The sequence below is a fragment of the Orbicella faveolata genome, unplaced genomic scaffold (assembly GCF_042242905.1).
Source record: "Orbicella faveolata isolate gen_17 unplaced genomic scaffold, um_ofav_v1 contig_25, whole genome shotgun sequence".
In the NCBI taxonomy this organism is placed as follows: domain Eukaryota; kingdom Metazoa; phylum Cnidaria; class Anthozoa; order Scleractinia; family Merulinidae; genus Orbicella; species Orbicella faveolata.
Window position 1 is genome coordinate 4152564 of NW_028301553.1, and position 22233 is coordinate 4174796.

The 22233-nt window shown below is 36.8% G+C and overlaps 2 protein-coding genes across 3 annotated transcripts; one reads left to right on the top strand and one right to left on the bottom strand.

Moving 5' to 3' along the window:
- The first annotated feature begins 190 nt into the window (after window positions 1–190).
- LOC110061877 (protein MIS12 homolog) lies at window positions 191–6274 on the top strand. 2 transcript variants are annotated; one of them, XM_020768737.2, is made up of 10 exons: window positions 191–371; window positions 501–568; window positions 1278–1319; window positions 1951–2013; window positions 2099–2158; window positions 2702–2785; window positions 2894–2956; window positions 4173–4230; window positions 4720–4814; window positions 5322–6274. In XM_020768737.2, the coding sequence occupies exons 1-10, from the start codon at window positions 287–289 to the stop codon at window positions 5382–5384; spliced, it is 681 nt and encodes a 226-aa protein (XP_020624396.2). In that variant the 5' UTR covers window positions 191–286; the 3' UTR covers window positions 5385–6274. The 2 variants fall into 2 exon arrangements, with proteins under 2 accessions (XP_020624396.2, XP_089151187.1); XM_089295061.1 differs by having other exon boundaries at window positions 5325–6274.
- On the bottom strand, window positions 6045–18899 carry LOC110061875 (origin recognition complex subunit 3-like). The gene is made up of 24 exons (XM_020768735.2): window positions 18842–18899; window positions 18702–18756; window positions 18140–18240; window positions 17663–17798; window positions 16766–16870; window positions 16515–16570; window positions 15630–15722; window positions 15446–15494; window positions 14929–15010; window positions 14210–14369; window positions 13971–14084; window positions 13234–13370; window positions 12112–12175; window positions 11446–11562; window positions 11088–11167; window positions 10519–10605; window positions 10360–10430; window positions 9773–9858; window positions 9454–9545; window positions 8913–8988; window positions 8317–8382; window positions 7621–7737; window positions 7329–7417; window positions 6045–7024 (listed from the first exon to the last, which is right to left on the bottom strand). Exons 1-24 carry the CDS (start codon window positions 18869–18871, stop codon window positions 6919–6921), a joined length of 2169 nt encoding a protein of 722 aa, XP_020624394.2. The 5' UTR covers window positions 18872–18899; the 3' UTR covers window positions 6045–6918.
- Between the last annotated feature and the right edge of the window lie 3334 nt (window positions 18900–22233).

Sequence of the window (22233 nt, forward strand, 5' to 3'; positions counted from 1 at the left end):
AAAGCTTCCAGGAATGAAAACTCTTTCTGCTCGCGCGACAGCAATTTAATGAAAGAATTAAAAGAAAATATGGCATTATCAATCTATCAAATCTATTTTAAAAGTGTTTTCGGTTGTAATGTTGCTATCAGACTGAAAAATAAAATAACCACCTCTCCCTACTCCCGTACGAAAATTTTGTTTTTAGTTATGGCGGGAAGTTTTTCATTGCTGACCTGCTGCAGATCATAGTGCAACGTACTTTCTACTGTCTTTGCGTGAAATGTAAAACTTGAATTCCAGCAGAATGGAGCCAGTTGATTCAAAACCCACAGAATACGAATATGAAACTCAGTTCTTCGGATTTACACCAGAATCCTTCGTAGATGGAGGTTAGTTGCAATGATTTCTTTCGGTAACTGTCTGAAGCAATATTAGAATCAAGGCTCAAAATTTTAAAGTGAAGCTCCAAGCTTAAAGCTTGTTAAAACTTTATTAACACCATTTGTTTTAATCTTCAGTGTATAATGCAGTTAATGATTATGTCGTTGACTGCTTTCAAGAACTGGAAAATATTCTCAAAAGCGAGGTAAGTTGATCTAAAGTGGTCTAAAGACAAAAACAGAGATCGATAGAGAGGCAATCCCTCCTTTCTGTTAGCACAAATAGTCTTATCTGATGTTGCATTTTACGCCTTACGGCACCTCCACGGGAATTCTGATCGATCAACGGTTGCGTTTTTCGCTGCTGACAATCATCTTTCTCAGGAAACATTCACTTCAATGGGAGAAGGCCCTAGGAGACCCAAGCATTGCCAAGGTTACCCAAGCGTACTATAAGAGTTTTGCAGGGAGATATAGGAGCTAAATACAAGATTAAGAGCTGATGCAACAAACTCTTATATTTCAGCTCCTACTCTCTGTACAAACTCATGCCAGATGACGGCTTGCGATTACCCACTGTGTCCCCCAAGAAAATAGCGTTCTTTTTCCATATTATTAACAAATCCTTTATTGACCAGGCTTGTTTGGCCAAGATGGCTAGATATTGGCCTCATTTTTTTTTTTTTTTGCATATTTATGGACCAAGACAGTGTCAAAGTCCATAAACATGCAAAAAGAAGAACTTGGTCAATATCCAGCTATCTTGACCTCACACTTAGTTAGTAACCCGTCTATAATACTCCAAGCTTTTTCGTGGTCAGCCTCTAGCTCTGATCTCTTAATTGAGAACAGATTTTACCATTACATTTTCATGGAATTGAGGATTTTTTTTAACAATTTCCTGCTTTAACTTAGCCCTTGTTGTCAAGTGCAGTAACAGAAGAGCAACTCCAGGCGGTAAGACCTACTTTTAAAAATGTTAAGACTCAGTTACCACCATTTGCCAAAATAATCTTTCCAGTGAATGTAGATACCATGGATGCCATTGTAAATTTGCCAATTTTAGACTGCTTTCAGACTACAAGACCTACAGGAACAAATTTGTTAGCAGGGCTCAGCATCTAATAAGCTGTCTCTAGAAGTTGTTATCAAGGACTGTCATTTAGAATCTTGCTGGATATTTTACTTAGTGTTTTGTATTACTGACACCAACATAATCATATTGGTACCTTTTTTAGGGTAGTTGCCCCCACCTACTTTATTTTGCTTTTGGCAGTTACAAAATTTGAAAAAATATAACCTCTGGCAGGGTACAATAATATGATCTCTCTACACGCATTGCAGACCAATCATGCTAACAAGGCTTCACTTCAAAGGAACCCTGTTAATCTAGCCACCAACAGGCCACAAAAATCTGGCCGTATTAACCAGGTGACGGTCAGTAAATGACTGACTGAGCCTTTGTTCAGGCCAGAATAAAGTGGCTGTAATAACAAGGTGGCCGCATTAATGGGGTTGCCGGAAGGCAGGGTTCCACTGTATATGTTTTAATAATCTTTATTAAATATTTTTTTTAACTTCAATTTAGGAAAGTGATAAAATGGCCAACAATTTTTACCGGAGTATTGATGTTGCCTTTGACAGATTTGAGGTGAAACAAGATTTTTGACATTTTTTCCTTTATAAATTTTTATTTGTCAGATATTGCATGCTCAAATATGTTTTCTGCCACTCAGGTCTATGTAAAGAATAATATCTTCAAGATACCAGCTAATGTTCTATTACCTGAAGATAAGGTGAGATAACTATATAGTGAGGTAGCTTGTATTACAGTCATGTGATTAATATGCCCTCAACTAGGTAAATCACATTTTCCTGGTTTACTTTGTGGACAAGTTGGAAGTTAAAGGTTGAATACTAGCCAGCTAACCTGGGATAAGTTTAAAATCCGCTTCTCCATAGAAAGATACATGTAAGACGAAATAGTTTATTTAACGTCAGGTTAATCTCATTTTCATTAGGTATTGGGCTATTGATGTATAAAACTTACTTGTCTGACATAACAATCTTACAGTTCCAAGCTATAAATTATAAATTGGGAGGAGGAAATCTTGGCAAGCTGCACTTCTTTACTATGGCCACAAAAGGCAAACATGGACAAGTGACTTACCTCAAAAAGTGCTACTGCTTATAAAGGGCTACTAATATAAACAAATATTGAATTTTCCTATACTAAGCTTAATCCAAATGGTGTAACATTATAACTCACAGTTTAACTTGGCTGTTAGAAAGGGAAATTTTTCAAGACAATATGTAGTTGATGTATTATTTGATTTCAGGTACATTGCAACCATCAGTACACGGTTGAGGATGAAAAACAGATTGATAAAGAGCTTGAAGAACTAGAAAAGAAAATCAAAGCAGTAAGCACTTTTAGAAAAAAATACATCACCCAATGCAAATTGATTGAGTTTACTTCTTTATCATATTCTGTTGTTGTTAATATTATTATTATAACACTTGTCTTACAGGCCAAGTATGTCAATTCAGCATTGAAGCAGGAAATTAGAGATTTGGATAATGCTCAAGAACAGGTGACATATGATTAATTGTAAAGTTAATGTTTGTAATACTCAGCTACTGAAAACCCTTTGCTGGTATACAGAAAGTTGTCACCATTATTTATTCTAGCTCAGTAACAACGTGGAAGTTCTCAATTTTTGGTCTTTATATATTTTTTTGCAGAATTGTGGAACATAATTAGTGTATATTTATTTTTTTTTTTTTATCTAAACAACACTGTATAGGTCTATACTGTAGAAAGATTAAATTAACTTCTGTTAACATACAATGGCACTGCCTCTACAGCAGCTGCTGCTGGTCTCCCAGACTGGTTAATTAAAGTTCTTGGCAGATGGTCTTCAGATTGTTACCAACTGTACGTCTGTACACCTCAAAATGTCCTATTGTCCACTGCGCCACACATGGCCAGCGTTCTCTTTTCTTAATTTGGCACTTCTTTTGCTTGGGGGGATATCTGCTCCACAGGTATTAGTGGTGGTTAAGTCTTGCAGTGACATCCCCAAGCTTCGTTTTCGCTAATTTAGTGGCCTTTTGGCCTCACCGACTTGTCCGATCCAGTGCAGAATTAACCGCTGGGGAGATAAGTTTGGCATTTGGTCACGCGATGGAAGTTCGTCTGTCACGCCGATTGTGGAGCAGTGTTTTCCCCTTTACGCCATAGAACGCGTGTTTATTGCTTGTGTTTGTCAGGGTATTTAAAGCATTACTCCCTAGGAACTGCAACATTAATTTTTTTTTTTTATCTAAACAACACTGTATAGGTCTATACTGTAGAAAGATTAAATTAACTACAATGTTACTATTTTAGTAAAAGTAAGGATCACGTGTAGTAAAGCTCAACCCTCGATCAAGACTTGATCAACACTCGGTCAACATTCCAATCAATGCTTGGTCAACACTCAATTGACACTTATTTGACATCTCGATTAACACTTGATCAAAACTCGATCAAAACTCAATCAAGAGTCAGTCAATAGCCGGCCAAGTGTCAACCAACTCACACATTGATCACAAATTAGTCAACTCTTGACTGATTGTCAACCAAGATGTGTGTAAGAGTTGAGTTGATTGAGGGTATCGATGAAGGGTATTGATTGACTTTGGATCAATACCCTCAGTATGCATGATCCAAAATTAGTATAGCATTGATAGAGATCTAAATACTTGTGCTAACTCCATTGCAGACTACCATCCAATTACTAAACTCTTATTATCATAACTTTTTAGCTTCACAACTTTGAGAAACATATTGATACAGTAGAGAAGGCTTTTGAAGGAAGTGGAGGTAAATAGAAATTCTCATGTTTACTACACAACTGTAAAGGTAGCCCTATTACGAGCTGCTAAATATCTACTTCCAGTGTTGCGATCGGTGATAGACATTTTCTAAGGTTTTTTTGTAATCCAACCCGTTTTCCTTATCTGAATTTTTTTTCTGCTAATATCTGTTTGGTGACAAATTACATTTTTCACTTGGTCAAAATTCATTTACAGCTTCCATAGATTCTTTAAACTCCAAAATAAAAGCATCCAATTCTAGGGATCAGTCGTGAAAAAAAAATTGAAAATTATAATGTTGGAGGGAATTATGAAACATTTATGTAGAATCTAGGGAAAGGTATAGACCAGGGAGAAAAAGGAGAAATAAAGTTATAAAAATTTATCCAAATTAAGATCAAATTATCTGATATCCAAACCACCATCTCAGCTATGTTTGTTTTTAAATCTTTATGAATTGGTATTTAGAAATGAGTTTGAGAACATTGTTTTCTAGGTATAAAACAAAGTTTGACGTTAATGCATGAAGAAGCAACAAAACTTCATGATCTTTTGGCAGATGGACTTAACACCAGAGCTTTTCATGTTCAGGTACATGTATAGTGCAAATTTTATTTCCTGGTTTACATAATTTATCAAACATACAAGGCCATGTGTGACTGCATTTCCAAGCACTGAGAAGAAAGTTGAAAATAAAATGTGTACTGGAGTATTTTTGACAAACGTTGAGGTGTTTGGAAATGTGGTCAATCAAGTTTTATAGGCAAGGGGTAAGGAATCCAGCAGATCAGAGCCTCAGATCACATAATCATCAGAACCTTTTGATTAATATATCAGTCACCTCATGTCAAACTTGATGGGTTTAGAACACTTCTACTTTATATGCAGATAATCTAGAGCATTTCTTTTCTTATATATACATTATCTTAAAAGATTCAAGTATGGATGCTATGAGAGTTAAGCTCCTGATCTTCCAAAAAGCATTCATTTTAACCCTAAATACTTGCTAGGTAAATGTACGTGCATGTAAGGAGATTTTAAGTCTTGGTATTGTGACTAAGTTGCATAATAACCTCTTACTACTTTTTTGCTCCTCAGAAGCCACCTGCCAAAAGGAGTTCTACAAACACGAGCAGACAGAAGAAAATTAAACTAGGATGAACTGAAACCTGATTAATCTAGTGACATGTGTCTATTCTGAATGTGCTGACTGGCACACGTAATTTATGGCAGTGACTGCCATATGTTGCCACTTGACAAAGTTTGTGATCAATACATTTTTGACAATGTTTGGACATCTTTTTTGACAACTAGCAAATCAAATTTCAAGAACTGTGTAAAGCAGACATGTCAAATGAATTGTCAAAAAGTGAACATGTAACTCGACAACTTGACCTCTTATGGTTCTCGCAGAATGAAATATTGTTTTCTGGAGAAGAGGTTACAATGTTAGATAAGGTTACACAGTCTAGAAAATTAACATTGAGGAAATATACAAGACTGCTTGACTGTAAGATACTACTGGAAAGCTCCATCATTATTGATTTGCACTGGGAAACAGAAGTCCAATTTAATTTTTCGCAGGTTCTCAGCCTGTGAGAGAAACGAATTTAATATGTATGACAACAAAAAGATAAGAGTGGACTGGGGAGAGAAAGCGAAGATGAGCATGTGAGCAAAGTGTTGTTTTGAAGACCTTCTACATTAAATCTTTCCCACGTTCATTTTCTCATCCCCCTGGCCCATTTGTGTTGCTCATGTAATAATACCAGAACATCATGGCATAAAGAAAAGTGTGCTCATACAACCAGCTTTATAGTATGTTTTTGTACCAAAATATTTATTTGTATCATAATTATTCTTCAAATCAGTTTAATTTGTACAAACTTTCTTTCTTCAAAGATTCTTTGCTTATCATTTCACAGTTTTTCTTTTTCATTTAAGGCTAACGGAATACTAGTACTGTAGTATAATGTTCATTAATTAAACTTTAAATAGCAACATGTAAAAGCACATCGCATGGAAATGGTCCAATAAATAAGTAAACATAATATTTGGGAATCAGCTTCGCACTTGTACTTTCAGGGTGAAAAACAAGACATAATCCATGGAAAAATGATCCATAGAAAGATTCACTATACCAAAGGTCAATTTTACCAGCAACTGAAAAAAGTCAAGCTTTTATTGCTTTGTCTCCAGAAGAAGAAATTTGCAAGCACCATGGTTGTTCTCCCAGGCTTAATGGGTTTTAAAAATTTAAGTTTCTGAAACAACATGCACCATAAAAAAATGGCATAGTCTTGCTGACATCCTCCAGCAAACTTTGTCAATAACGTACAGATCAAGTCTAGGCATATTTTGAAATATCAGAAGGAAAATATGTAAAATATTTTCTTTTCCCTTGTCTGTAGGAGTCTTGTCTCTTCCAGTCCTCATCAAGACGATTTAATATTATGTTAAGTCTAATATCTGTCATCCATTTTTTGACTTTGGCTTGTTTCTTAGGACCAGCAGTCCCAAAACACATGCCTCCATGTTGTGTTGTTGTCAAAGAACGCAATATTTTCCATGGGCCAGTATCAGTTTTAAGGACTCATGTTGCAACACAACAGTATTCTCAGTGAACACAAATAAATTACATTCCATGAACGTTGCTAAGTGGCGTGAAATTGTGGTTCAGTTTTAGCCATTGCCGTCAACATGCACCCCAAGTAAGCCTCTGAACATGATCAGTTTTCTGTCTTGTTGACTTGATGAATCCAAGAAACTGAAGTTCTGATACAGCCTGGATAAAACGAGCACTGCAGGTTGAGTTAAGGTAGAACTGACACAACATGTAACCTGCAAGTCTTGTGTTCTCCTTTACGGCGAGATTGTAGGAGTGAGTGATTTTTTCTGAAGAATCCTGGTTTGATCAATAATTAACTGACAAATGAAACATGAAAGGAGGTAATAGGCTTGTTTCTTAACACCACCAAAGAAATCCTTTATAACTGACAGACTGTCACAGATCAACAGACAACACTTGACTATTTCTACCATTTTTTCTGATCAATAAAATAATTATTACAGAAGATATTTGAAACAATGTAATGAGAAGGATACTGAAGTTGTTCATTTGTTTTCTGTTTCTTCTTTGGTGAGCCCTTTGGAGACTGATGTGCTAGTGGAGGCTCCAAAACAGATGTGAAGGCCTGAAAAAAAGAAGAGCCAAGTTGACATGAAACCAACAGTGTGTACGAATGTGCAGCAAGATCACGATTGTGCATAAGATACAGAAAATTTAACAATTCAAGGACTGACCTGCATGTAAATGATAAAAATTGAAAGAATTGATTACTGATAGTGAAAAGGAAAATGACCGCTTTCACAGGACAACCAAAAACGTGCTTCAAACCTGGAGCCAGTCGTAGAGGTTTATTAGTCTGCCGCACTCCAAGTGAAGTTTGTAAGCTATGCAAATGTCTGGTAAAGTGTCTTGAACTGTTCCAACATCTGTCTGACAACACTCACACTAAATTGAAAATCAGTGAGAATGAGAGGCTATCTGGTATGGGGGATAAATCTAAGATACTAAAATGATCAAGTGTTCTTTGGATTGCAGTGTACAAGTGATAAAAATATGACAGCAGTTTAGGTGGGTACTTTTTGTTTACATCTATGAAAACACTATCCAGAGGTTACATAATGTTCAGTTGTTTCCTAAGGGGAAGATATCAGCCCAGATTGAACAAATTTGGTTTGGCATTATCTCACTTCTAAAGCCTATGGAAAGTCATGGGGTGCTACAATCAAATATCAAGTTTAACATCTCAAGAAGCAACAGAAGACAACCACTGTTCAGGAAGTTTAAGAAATACTTCCAGCAGTTCCAGGGAGGAAACCACTATCTATGTCTTCATTCATTGTCCTTCTGTATCACATACCAAAAAAGCAAGGATCCTAACTCATAACCTGCGAGCAGGTTCGCCTTTGAGTAACACAAGAGAGCAGTGAAGAGTGAGTCAGTGAGTGAAGTGATCTGACAGGAGAGGTCTGGTGAAACAAACGTGCGCCTGCTCGCAGACTACCTAACTCGTAGTGCAGTACTCACTTGAAGGTAATGCTGTGGATTACTAAGGGCTGTTTGAATAGCAACACGAGGCATCCCAACCAAGTGCTAGAAATGACAAAATAACACTGTACTCTGAGAGAGAGACTAGCAAAATTAATATTGACAGCTGCCTCCCAAAAAAGAGGTCATTTTGTAATAACTAATTCAACCCAATGGTAGCATAAAAATTTGTATATATACAAGTGTCTCGTACTGCCATAGACTAGTTACAAGTAGTCTCTCTTTTGCTTGGTCCATTTTTTTCTTGCGGTTTTCTTTTGTGCCACACAGGACTAACTAAGCGAAAGAGGGACTGCACATAGTATAAGACTGTTGAAGCTAAGTGCAAAGACCTGGGCTGGACTAGCTGGAATGAGGTGGAACAGCAAGCTAAAGACCCTGATGGATTGAAGACATTGCTGGGCAGTCTTATGCTCCACTCACAGGAGTAAAGAGGATGAGTGAGTGATACCAAACACCAGATATAACTTAAAAATGGGTTGCACTGTATTATACCATTACAAGCATTTAAGTTGATTTACTTTATCTAGTAACTTATAGAATAAATTGTAACCTTAAATGAGCTGTGTACAAACCTTTCTTATCTCTTGCACATTGTCATAGTACATAACTTCATACAGAGGCATATTACGTGGACAAGTCAAGAACTTCCTGATAAGTAAGAAAGAAAAATAATACAGCAGTTATGATGAGAGAAGTGACAAATGTGTGAGTTAACATGTCTTGCATGACCAGCACTCCAAAAAATTACTACCAGGCATAACCCAAGGAAAGAGATGAAATAGGGTGATATGCAGAAAACTTGTAACTTTTGTGCAGAAGCATATAACCCATATGCTTCTGCTTTTGTGTTAATGGACCACTTTGACAATGTCACACAATATGAACAAGTTTTCATTTTTTTTTTATAAAAACAAAAAACCAGCTCCGTAGATCAATTTATTGTGCTGAATTTAGTAAAATCTCCGAAGTTTTGCAAGAATCCATTTCAAACTCATGGAAATTTGGGGACCCAAACCTGCCAAGCTTTACGAAAAAATGTTTACCAGGACCCAAGCAATTGTGAACTCGTAGAATATGACCCATACAGTGAAGTACTGTTAAGTATTTTGTTACCTGAACATCTCATCCAAAGTGTCAACTGTTTTTTGACGCAGCTTATCATAAGGAGATTCTTTCCTTTTCTGCTTTGCTGCACTCATAAGTCGCTGTTATAAATATAAAATAAATAATGGCCACAATACTAGGGCATGGAGGAAAGAAGAAACAGTGTAGGACATGAAGAGGTAAAGAGAAAGAGGAAAGGAGAGAGACAGAGAACGAAGTTGAGTCAGACATGAAGAACAATACTGTGCTGTATACAATATTCTCAGCTATCAGTCGGAAAATTTAACAAAGAAACGTTTGAGCACAATGTGCCAAACATTTGAAGTACCTCTTGCAGCTCAAATCTATTTGTAACAGATGAGAGAGCTTCTCTCTGAGTTGAAGTTGAACTCTGTTCCTGAGTCTCTTGAATTCCTGTAAGTAACACACAAAGATTATTATAATGTCATTTTTGCATACTAACTATGACAAAGGTACACATATTACTTGACAGTTTAAACTCCGCAAATTTGCAGAGACCTCCCTTAACTCAGACTACTTCCAAGAAGCTCTCACAAGGACCATACAGAATAATATTAATAGTTTGACTACAGGGACTCTGGTTAGGGATCTGCTATAGGGATTCAACATAAGGATCCTATTAATGGACCTCCCATAAGGAATTGACCATGAGGACTGGATCTAGGGCCCTCCTATACATGTGGGAATGTTCCTAGAGACCCCTGACAAGGGTTTCCATCTAAGGACTATACTTAGCTTAGGGATTTTCCATGGCAGCCATGTCTCTTGACTTGGTGTGGTAAAATTAATGCAGCTTCTATTTTGTTAGCATTCATAACTTATTTATGTGGTGGCCACAATACATAATGCTACGAATTTCTTCTTGTAAGACTAGTCAGGGATATTTTACTTTACCACTAAGGTTATCAAACTGCCTAAGAAGTCCAGTAATGGTATCTCTTGATTCCTTGAGCACTTGGCAATGACTAGAAGTAAGACACAACAGGCTGTAAGTGAAACATTACTGGCTGACTTCACTTATCCAAAGCACAATGACTAAAAGCACTGACTGACCTTTCAGTTTCAGGACTGTCTAAAGCATTTCCCAACACATCGACACAGTTCTGAAGATGTGGAAGAAGTTCATCTCTAGAATAAACTCTGGAAATAAAAAAATTGAATTTAATAAAGAAGCATTGATCATACACCAGTTATCACTCAAAACTCTTCCAAAGCCTGCAAACAGTAAAGACATGTAACACAAAAAAATCTTATCAGCATACAATGGAAACAAGAATTTTTTTCATCAATTTTGTTATTATATAATTATATTCTAACTTATTAATATATTTGACACATCAATGTTGATGAAATTTTTTTGAAAGACAAGCCAGACAACAATCAGGAAGTTAAGAGTGACAACCCTTATGTTCTGTTTCTTTCTTTCTTTCTTTCTTTTTTTTCATTTCTACTATGTGTCAGTAACACAGAAAATGCTAGTAAGATCTGGTTTTCCCAGAACTTTGAATTTCTATCTGCCTTCATTTGCAAGGTGTGGTTGCACATTTTGCTCAAATCTCTTGATGTCATCTGTGGGTCTGCTGACCATTGATTCTAGAGCATCAAGACATATTTAAATATACCTAAGCAAAGACATAGCCTCCTTATATGCATCCTGGTCATAGATGTTACTTGAAAGACTGTTTTCATAAACATCACTGGGCTAATGGGATCAAGAAAGCAAATAAACATATCAAAACATTAATTTTGCTGACAGTAGCTGTAAGGTAAACGTACAACAAGATTAACTGTAAGTCAAAAGCTGTTAAATAATTAAACAACATGGCATTTTACCATGCCAAAGAGTCAGATTGAATTGGCATTCAAAGGGGTCCTTTAATATTGGTTGGGAAATGAATAGACCACAAAAATTTCAGTGTTTGTAAGAAAAAAAAAATTGATTTCTAGACTAAGACGTTGACATGATATTGTGTTAACAACCTTCTTTCCAAGAGGATGTTGTGGGAGATTGCAGGTGAGGACATGAAGACACTGCAGAACTGGGAAGAAACACCAATGATTTTTATCAAGATCATCCAGCAGCTCAGCTATTACATCCTTTAAGAAGTACATAAACAAGTTAGATCAGTATAAAAACGTTTTGCAAAGTTGTAATCAACTATCAAAGGTTACCAGTGGGTTTGAATAATCTCAAAACTGAGACTGAGTGGATACATGTATGGTTTCATATTACACATTACTCATAGAGAGAACACTACTGATCTGAGAAACAACTATCATTGTTGGTGGTGTTGGTGTTGTTGTAACAACTGTCATTGCTGTTGTTGGTGTTGCTGTTGTTGTTGTTGTAAGGGCCATACAAATGAAAATATGTACAACATGCTGCCAAAATAACACTTCAGCATGGTTCTAAAGCCAGATTCTTAGAGCATCAGATGCCTCTCTGAGAAGCAACTTAGGACTTTTCCCTTTTTCCTTCTCTGTAACATTTATAGCTCCAATGTTAACATAAATGAGGCAAAGAAGTCAGCCACGAATTAGACATCCCTAACTCACCTCCAAACAATATTTTAACGGCACTGTCCTGAAATGGGGCTAAATTGTCACTTACTATACTACTTTAATTTCCAAGTACATGCATCTAACCTTTGTGAATGAATCATCCAATAACAGCTGAGTTTGCTTTGAAGGTGGTTCACCTTCAACATATCTACAGTAAACAGACATGATGAGATGCAATACACTTTATCTCACAACCTTGGAGTGGTTTTCAATAATTGAATTATTTATTATTATTATGGTAAGGTAAGGTTAAGTCTACATACGAGCCAAGTGCCCACCAGGCCGAAGCTTCTCCTGGTTTCTGTAGCATGAAGTGACTAGGAGTATTTCTACTGCACCTGGATGGGATGCTAGTCCATCGCAGGGTTACCCCCAGCATTAAATTTGCTGGTATCCATTTAATATACACCTGGCTGAAGGGAGAGGCACTGTGAGAGTAAAGTGTCTTGCCCAAGAACACAACACAATGTCCCTGGCCAGGGCTCAAACCCGGACCGCTCTGTCTGGAAATGAGCACACTAACTATGAGGCCACCGCACCTCCCACAATTATTATTATGAATTGTTCTTAATATTATTATTCTCAATTGAAAACCACTCTAACAAAACAGTTTCTAATTAGTTTAAGTTAGTTAAACTTGCTTCAGTGAAAGGTGGCTCAATCAAGGTATATTTCAGCAACTAGACTACCACCATAAACAAGACAGAAAGAAAAAGTATCATTGCAGGTGTACTAGGGAAAGCTGACAGTTTCAACTAAGGCAAGTTGTATCAAAGTTGCCTTTAGCAATGAGTGTAATGACTTCACCTGCCATTTCACATGAGACCAAATTACTTGTCATAAATGATAATTTTAGAAAAGACTTTTCTGGATCTTCAACCTGGCACAGCTGTCTTACGGTTGGTAAAGTTCTGAAAATTTCTATGGGAACATTTTTGTGAAGTAATGCAGGTGAAGTTTTAAGGTATTAAAATCCAACAAAACAAAACTAGACTAAAAGGATTGATGAAAAACATTTCCGTCAGTCTTGCGTGAAACTTCCTAGATCTATTTACCTTGAGTGAAAATCTAATTTATAACAGATCATGAATTCTAAAAATATCTTCAAGCCACACAAAATCAACCTTTTTTGGAGAAAATGTAATGAGCTCCAGCAATGAAAAAATACAAGATCATCCAGCAAGCTCACAAAGTAAGGCACCTTACCGGCGGAAAGACATTGTTTTCCTCAATATCTCCACCTGTTTGTGACTCATTTTGTCCAGAATACCCTCTCTGTCCTCTGATGACATGCAGCAAAGCACACTTAAAGGACTTTCAAAATAATGCTCCATCAAGCAAAACTAAAAGAGAGAAATAACAAAACACCGCATAAAATCAAAGCGACAGAGAATAGTTTTCAGAGCAGGAGGTCCGGGTACACCACAGAGAGGCAGTGTGACCTGCAATCTGCAGGTCACAGGTTTAGGTCCCACTCTGACCACTAGCTGGAGTTCTTTCACAGTAAACCCAAGTTCAACTCTACAGTTTCGTTTATTAGCCAACTGTTTGCATCCTGACAAATTGGGTTTTTGACCTTGTTATGTTTAATTTGCTTGGCCCCACGAGCCTTTGGCTTAAAACACTGGCCAAGGATAAATGAAGGTCACTTATTTATTTCATTTAATATTTAGCTTACAAGTGATTCAGAAGATATAAAAGTCCTGCCATTGTCCCGACAAAGATCTTTTAAGATAAAGATCTTTCAAGTATCATTATCTTTAGAAGACATTTGATGACCTTGACATGGCAATTAAGGATCTGTAAGATCTTTGTTATGAATTTGTCAAAATCAAAAATCTTAGAATTTAAAGATTCTTGTGGGATCAGCAAAGATCTTTTGACAATTTTCAACTAAGGAAAATAGATTTCCATCCTTATCTATTCAAAAAGTGGTATAATACCTGAAGCCCTCTGGCAAAGTTTTGTAGTGAGAAATCATGGAACAGAAAGTTCTCATACAGAAATCTAAACACTCTTGCTCCGAGCTTGACAGGAAACTTGGCAGTCATCAACACCTAACACAAATAAATTAGGTAAAAATAAAATTATGGACTTATCATTTTATGGAACATGGTGTCATGTTGTTGTGATAAATTAGGGTTTACATAAATGTGGACAGAGAAGACACAAGATAGGCAACCTTGTTTATGATCTCCAGAACACAAATGTGAGATGGCTGAGATTGAAACCTTTCAATAGACAACACGCCAGAAACAGCATGTGGAAGTACTTTGTGAATAGTCGTCACTGCTGTTGCAATACCAAAGACCAAAACCAAGGGAAGTTCATGCAGGTATTGGCTGCAAAAAAAAAATGAAATCTCAAGCCAGTTTGAATAAAACAAGTGCTATGGTGAAAGATAAATAATGTAACAGCTATAATTGTTCTTCATGCAAATATACAGATCTATGATGATATTATACGTTTAGTCAGTCTGCATGCATTGCAGACCTGTGGCTTTAGACAATATTATTGTTGTGTCGATAAAGTTTTACCCCTAGAAGTTGTAGCTTCTCACTGCGGTGAAGACAGAGTCAGAGTAAATTACACATCAAGTTACAAGTATCAGCTCCAATAATGTTTACATCAAGAGAAAAAGAATTCTACAACAACTACACAATGCAAGCCACAAAGTGTAAAAAAGTACCATGTGTTCCATGTGTGGGACTTGCGAGCATGAAAGATATTAATAAAACGTCAGTTATTCATTCTTAAGTCTCTTTGACCCTCACAAAGAGCACAGTCAAAGGTTTTCACTTTTCATTCTCTGACCTATTGTGGACGAATGCATAATATATATTTTGCATTCATTGATGGAATTCCATACTGATTGTCCTTGAAATCTTATATTGAGCATACCTACAAATTGTCACAAAATTTTGAACAACAGCAGGAAGGAAACCTTCAAAGTCCTCAAAAATAATCACCAAAGGAGGACGATCTGGAATTGAAAAATACTGGTATCAAAACTGATGAGAGTCATTGACAATGATTTAGTATAATTAGATAATTTATTTACTAAGAGACATTTAATGTTGTTTGTCCTTCGGAGTGGAAGATGACCATGACATCAGTTGCTGGATGACCAGGTACAAGGTGTCCAGAGGTGGCTGTTGAGGCCAACCCAGGCATGGAGCCCTCTCCCACAGGTTGGGCAAACATGGGTGGGCATGAGGTGCTGGATGCTTGCTGCACTGGCGTTGCGCATCTCTCGCTTCTTCCCTGCAGAGGCAGTTCTGTGTTCTTCAGCTGCCCGAGCTCCAATGGCAATCGGGCTGTGCCAGTTGGGGTGGTCTGAGGCAAGTGCCTTCCATAAACATTTAATACTGAAGAGTCAACTAAAACTTTCAAACGTAGGCTAGAAGAATAAATTCACCTGAGTATTGAGAATGTTTTGTGCTGCATCTTCTTTTGGAGCCATCAAGCTGAAAGGAATGAACATAAAAATTATTTCAGTGGCTGTTAAATCAAAGAGGTGAACTGCAGTCAGCTGTAAACAGCAATTTGTAGTCCAACATACTTTTCAACAAGTAAATAAAGCTTTGAAACGTTTGACAAACCTTGGTCATTTTCTTGTACCAGTGGCAAAGCACAGGCATAGTAAAACTACTGATCTTCTTTGCTTGCTCAGAAGGGCCAGGATCGTCCTCGTCCTTGGAAAGAAATTATCATGTCAAGACTGTCTTCCAATCATGTAACATTTAACTCTTAAATGGATCAGGTTTAGGGATCATATGCCAGCAAGGTCCACACTGTGAAGTAGCAAATATTAGTTTATTTGGAAATACAACAAAATGATGCATTTTCGATTGTTACAGTTGTAATGGCAAACTTTTTCATTTAAATTAGCAAGTAGTAAGGGAACTCCATAGGGTAGGCTATCAATTATTTATGGCATGCTGAGCAGAAAACCATCCACAAGAGATTATCTGCTTCATTAATATTGGGTGACGTTAGGAGTCATACTCATTTAAAGGAGCTATGCCATGGTTTGCGCTCCTTGAAAAGTTAAGCCTAAATTTCTCAAGTCCACTGTTTGTACCCTGTGTCAATCTTTTCCATCCATAACTATCCTTGTTCCTTACTTACTTACTATGGTTTATTAGTATCTAGTTGGCATTTTCTCATCTTAGCAAATAACTATTTTCAGGTTTCCTTCAATTTAAAGCTAATAACTCAAAATACTGTAACTGAGCTCCTGTTATAATGTTTTCATTTTATGCTGCAGACAACTAACACTTTTTTTCAGGTTTCCTTCAATTTAAAGCTAATAAAGCTAATAACTCAAAATACTGTAACTGAGCTCCTGTTATAATGTTTTCATTTTATGCCACAGACAACTAACACTTTTTAAGGGCAGCAGTCAAAATTTAACAGCCCTGGTATGTCATGCATATCTGGAAAAGAACACATAGATTAATGCATTAAACCTTTTGTAAGCTTACCTGCACATTATGACCAAGGAACTGTGATATCACATTTTTCATGGTTGTTTTCATAACTGACAAGAACAAAATTTATTACCAAGTGAGATAATGGATATCTAGAACTTCCTATTTACACTCAGTCTGTATTGTTAGTGCTCTGAAAATAATGAGGCGTGACACCTCCTGCATTCTAAAACTTTCTCTCACCCCAGTTGCAGCTAAGAAAAGAGAAACAAGTAATAGGGGATTATAGGAAAAGTGAACTGAACCTGTACAATCTTTAGACCGCAGCAAGGCAACAAAAGGAGTAATTTGATTGTTAAGTTCTGTGGCTAGCTGAGAGAATATAACATCATGATCTGGCATGTTCACCCCTGCAAAATATAATGCATGTCAATATTTATGTTTTTCAAGTGCAATAAAGGAAAAGATCATAGCTGTTCCAACTTGCAGCTAAATATGTAAGCAATGTTAGCTATAAAAGGAGTGCTTTCATTGTGATATTGAGCTCTCTAAAACTTTCCATAGAACTATATGAAAAAAAAATTTCCATAGAACTATATGAAAACAAGGAACATAATTTCACACATGTATGTTTCAATGGAGTTACATCAAATAAATAACTATGAGCCTTGACTTGACTTATTCCTCTTCTGTCTATCCTAAATAACCTTTTGATTCCTTTTAATAACCAGTTATTAACCAAGGACATCTTTATGGGAAAATCTCAAACTGAGAACATGCTGCATTCGCTGAATGATAACAAAGTTAATACAGCAAGGCCGAGGTTTGAGATTTTCCTGTAAAGATAAAACCTTTGAGGTTATTAACTTGTTTATTATATGGCCTGTGCTTTGCCTTTGCAAGCCCCTGATCAGCCCAAGGACATTATGGGAGAGTAATGCCCTAGAGTAAGCCAAGCAGAGCATGCATTATATTAGTTAAAAACACAAGCCATATAATAGAGTGGTTTTCAATTGAGTGTCATAAAACTAAAACCAACCCAATTACTTACCAATTAGACTGGTCAGCCAATCTCAAACCTTTAGTAAAACCAAAAGCAAAGTAATTGCCTGATTACTTTAAACACCCAATTGAAAACCACCCTGAGAGTAAAATTTTAGGATCTAATTTCTACTGACTAATGGGAATTTACACTTGCTTACCTGTGATGAGTGCAGCTGTAGGTATTTCCTGTATGACAGAGGTCCTTTCAATCTCCAAGGATTTGATCTTGTGCGCACTCTTCATGAACTCAAGAAGGTCGGAAAATATTGTACTGTTCATCTGAGACTGCAAGTCCTTTAGGTAAAACAAAACGTAATTGACATCTTTTTTTCAGGGTTGACATTAACACTTTTTAAGGATCTATACAAGTTTACTTATTAATGTTTATTACATGCATGGCTTGTAGCACCTACAATGTTCGGTCTTAATAGGAAAATCTCAAGCCTCAGCCTTGTTGTATGCCGTATTTGTCACTCGGTCAATACCAAAGGGTCTCAGTTTGACATTTTCGCATTAAGACCTCACTCTTGGTTAATAAGTATGTGTAGTTCTAAAGTCATATTATTTCTTTCATTTCTACATTGATAAGTTAAACCTTTTTTCCATCTCAAGCCTTTCATTAATTTTCGTGTTACCTCAATCTCACTTTTCATAGAATCCCAACACTCTTTATAGTTTGTATATCTCTGTTTACGATGGGCTGCACTTTCTCCAGTAACCTCTGGAAAGTATTCCTCTGTTAAGAAAAAATTCAAGCTGTTACACAAGTGGCCCAGGCAAATGATAGGAGAGCATGGGATGTCTGTACCTGTAGTGCAAAGTTCAGTTGATATTTTAAGAAATTTAATTGATATCTTAAAACTCAACCTAAATTGTTCAAAATGAAGCTTTTCATTGCGTACCACTGGTCTAGATATTAGCAACTGATAGACATCAGAGTCGCAGCAAGATTATAACATTTTACATTTTATCTATTAACTTCTGACTATAAAAAATCTATAAGGATTCTTGCTCTGATTTGGCTCTTGCTTGTACAAAGTACGCACCTCATTCTCACTCCAGAAACACTGAGTGTTTCTTAGCCAAAGCGTAAGATGGTTAACCGTAACAACAGATATTTATATAAAAATTGGCTAAAGCTAAACACGCCGATATCAGTGAACATGATACTAAAGTGAGCTTCTAAAATTAACAAACCTGCCACTCTTTTTCTTGGAGAATGCGGCACCGATTTCTTGATTAGAAAGCAACCCTAAAGTTTCAAACATTTAAGCACAGGTTAGAACAATTTCTAATTTAATTAAGTACCTAGAAATCTGAATTAAAGGGCTATAAACCTTGGAAACTGAGCTGGTTTCCTCCGCCATCTTTGGTACTTTAGTCGGTACTTCATGTATTTCCAATTTCGCGGGCGCGCGGGTGCTGGACTCCCAGATACATTCTCGTACCCAGTGCTACTCGTCTTAAAAGAAGCGGCAGTCGGCAGCAGACGACTTGTAAAGTAAATAGGCTATTTCCGATTTGCGCTTTGCCTCTGTCTCAAGACGAAACGTGCAAAACCAGGCCACAAAACCATTGTTATGAAAACGCGTTCATCTGGAAGTTTATTTTCATGCAAATCAAAGTCAGTTTTGCATGAGGACTCGTTTTGAAACAGAGGTAACAGGCAACATTTCTCAAACTCATTTTAAAAGTGAAACGATCCGACTTTTTTTGTGGAACAATCTGACTGTACAGGGTCAGATCGTTCCAAGTCAGACCGTTCCACATTCCATACTCCCTATGAAAAAGCTCGTGCGCGCTTTGCGTGCCTATCACTAATCGCCGAAATTCAATCAAAGCTGAAATTGGTCACACAAACTAAATTAAAACAGCAGTTAAATTGGCGTAAAAAAAAATATCAAGGTCCAAAAGTGCAGTTTTTTCTTTTATAATCCAACTTTTAATCAGGGAACAAGTGTCGGTTGATGATGGGTTTGCTTGAGTGGACTTAACCAAGTTTTCTTCCGCAAGTTTCTAAGCAACTGATTGCACCCTGGAGTTATTTTACTTTTCCAAGAAAAGTCTCTACGGTGGATTTGCCAACAATGGTAGACTGTTATTCACAAATTCTCTTTGTTGAAATGCCCCGCCGAGTGAAACGACAAACAGTTTAAGTCATGGTTTATTGGCTGCCTGCGCGCTTTTACTCGTCAATTGAATTTAACCTTGACCCTAGGCTCTTTATCCTTTGCCTCTCGAGAAAATCTCTCGCCTCAACGACAAGGGAGGTAAAGCAGAAAGAGCCTGGGATTGAGGTTGAGTTGAATTTTGACTCGCCCGACATTCGCCAAAATACGGCATACTTACATATGCGACTTGAATTCACGCGCTTAAATAATCACTTGAAAATTAAGAGAATGTATCGACGCCTGCATGCGTCTATGGAATGCTTCCTTTACGGGTACCAGCTATCCATAAATTTTCTTCATTTCTTTCCTCGCGTTAATGAAATTACCCGTCAGTCGAAATCCAAAGAATTGTTCCATTTAAAACCCCGTCGAGATTTATTACAAGTCAGGAAGCTATGGTAACTAAGAATTTGTTGACGCAGTCGGTTCTCCCAATTGCCAATTATTCAATGCATAACAATCGCAAAAAAAAAAAAAATTCGGTGTGAGCGAAGAATATTTCTCACATTACATGTGAATTTTAATTGCCTATATAACGAAGTCTCAAGGGACACACCCATCACTCTGGTGTCGGTCATGTTGCATGTGTGCTAACAAGGCGAACCTGTATCTTTCGTCTATTTAGTTCCTTCAGGTAAATCCACAGTTTCTAACTGTCTCTCCCTTCTCTTGGTTGTTTATTCGTGTACTGATTTGCTGCCGTTTTTCGTCTCGTTTAGCTGTCTCTTTAATTATGGCACGTTTAACGTTTCGGCTCGGTGTTCATCAGTGACGCCCAAGAGACGCCATAATGAAAGCGCCGTTCAATAAGTAAGTTGATGAAATACTGCGGATTTATTAACAATGAACAAGCTTTTTGGTTCGTAAGCAGTCCATAAAGATTCAGTCCAGTTAAAATGTTTCTTACGAATATTTAATATTAAGCTTGTTTCAACCGCACGTTATGCCTTTTCGCTCGTCATCAGTTGTAACCCTTCCGTTCCCGGTTCGGTGCGCTATGGTGTATATTCTCCCTTTTGAGTTCCCTAATTTTTTTCCAATTTATTTTTTAAGTTTTAAAATGACGCCAATAACTTCCATAGATTTTACGAAGGTTGTTCTGCAGGTTGAGAGAAAGTTTATCATCAATTCATTTATTTGCTGTCTAAACTTTATGTATAGCAAAGACTGAATAGTTTCCGTCCTGAATGACCATTGAAATTTATTACCCACGGACAAATATACCTAACTGTTACTAAATTATTGACGTTTTCCTTGTTCTTTTCCACAACATACCAGAGATATGTCCAAAGAAATTGCATTCTCTTCGCGAGGCGTTCAGCACAAGGGTGGTCGACACAGTTAGTCCATCCTAGCCGGCCTCTCCGTGATGGAAACAACTTCATTTTCAGATAAGTTTATCACAGAATTTCACAGATTTGTAGTTTTTTGTCGATATTAGTGCCCAAGTCTTGTTGATAAACTCCCAATGTACAAAATCGTTAGTTATATTACTGCTAACCTTGAATGAATGGGCAGCTTACACTAAATTCAGTGAATTCAATGACACTTTGACGTGAAGTCAGGGAACTCCCAATGTACAAAATCGTTAATTATATTACTGCTAACCTTGAATGAATGGGCAGCTTACACTAAATTCAGTGAATTCAATGACACTTTGACGTGAAGTATATATGAAAAAATTCATCTTTGAACTGCGGTTGTAGATGCGAGGATCATCCTTCACTTTCAATGACACTTTGAAAGTTGATTTACAGGATTAATTTCCTTTACGTCTTTGATTTACATTACAGGATATAAAATTGTACAGTTAATTCTTAAGGGTACATTCTTCTTCCACAGTTTTGCTCACTTAAAGTCGAAAGTCAAAATATCCCTCAGCTTTCACTTGAGCTACTGCTTTAGAAACAAGATAAAGTCACTGTAGCTTTGTGTTTGAAATGTTTTCTGATGGTACATCTTGACTGAAAATTCAGCTGAGCTTCATGATAAAAAATAATTCGATGGTTTATTGATGTTTCCTCTTTTTGCCAGGTTAGACATCCTTTCAAAAGAAAGTACCGCCATCACCTTGGATTGCAGCGTGTTGCTCTTGAAATCTGGCCCATTAGTTGACTATTGGAAACATCTCTTTTCAGATAAGTACTTCAAAGCTTTCATATTTCTCCTTCCATTTACAATTCCAGGATTTCAGGTAGCGAATGATCAAAATGTTTTGTCTTCTTGCAATATCCAAATATCAGGTCTTGACTGTACATTAATAGCGTGGTGAAAGAAGGGAATGTTTAACAGGCCCAACAAACTTCAACTGCAAAGGAACGAACAAAGATGCCAAGATTCCTGTTGAAAGTTGCTCAATTAAAGACGTAAGAAAAAAACCCCCCAGCTTTCACTTCAGCTATTGCTTTAGAAACAAGATAAAGTCACTGTAACTATGTGTTTATGATGTTTTCTGAAGATGGTATATGAATCCGGCTGAGTTTCATGATGAAAAATAATTTGATGGTTTATAATTGATGTCTCCTCATTTTTGCCAGGTTAGACATCTTTTCAAAAGA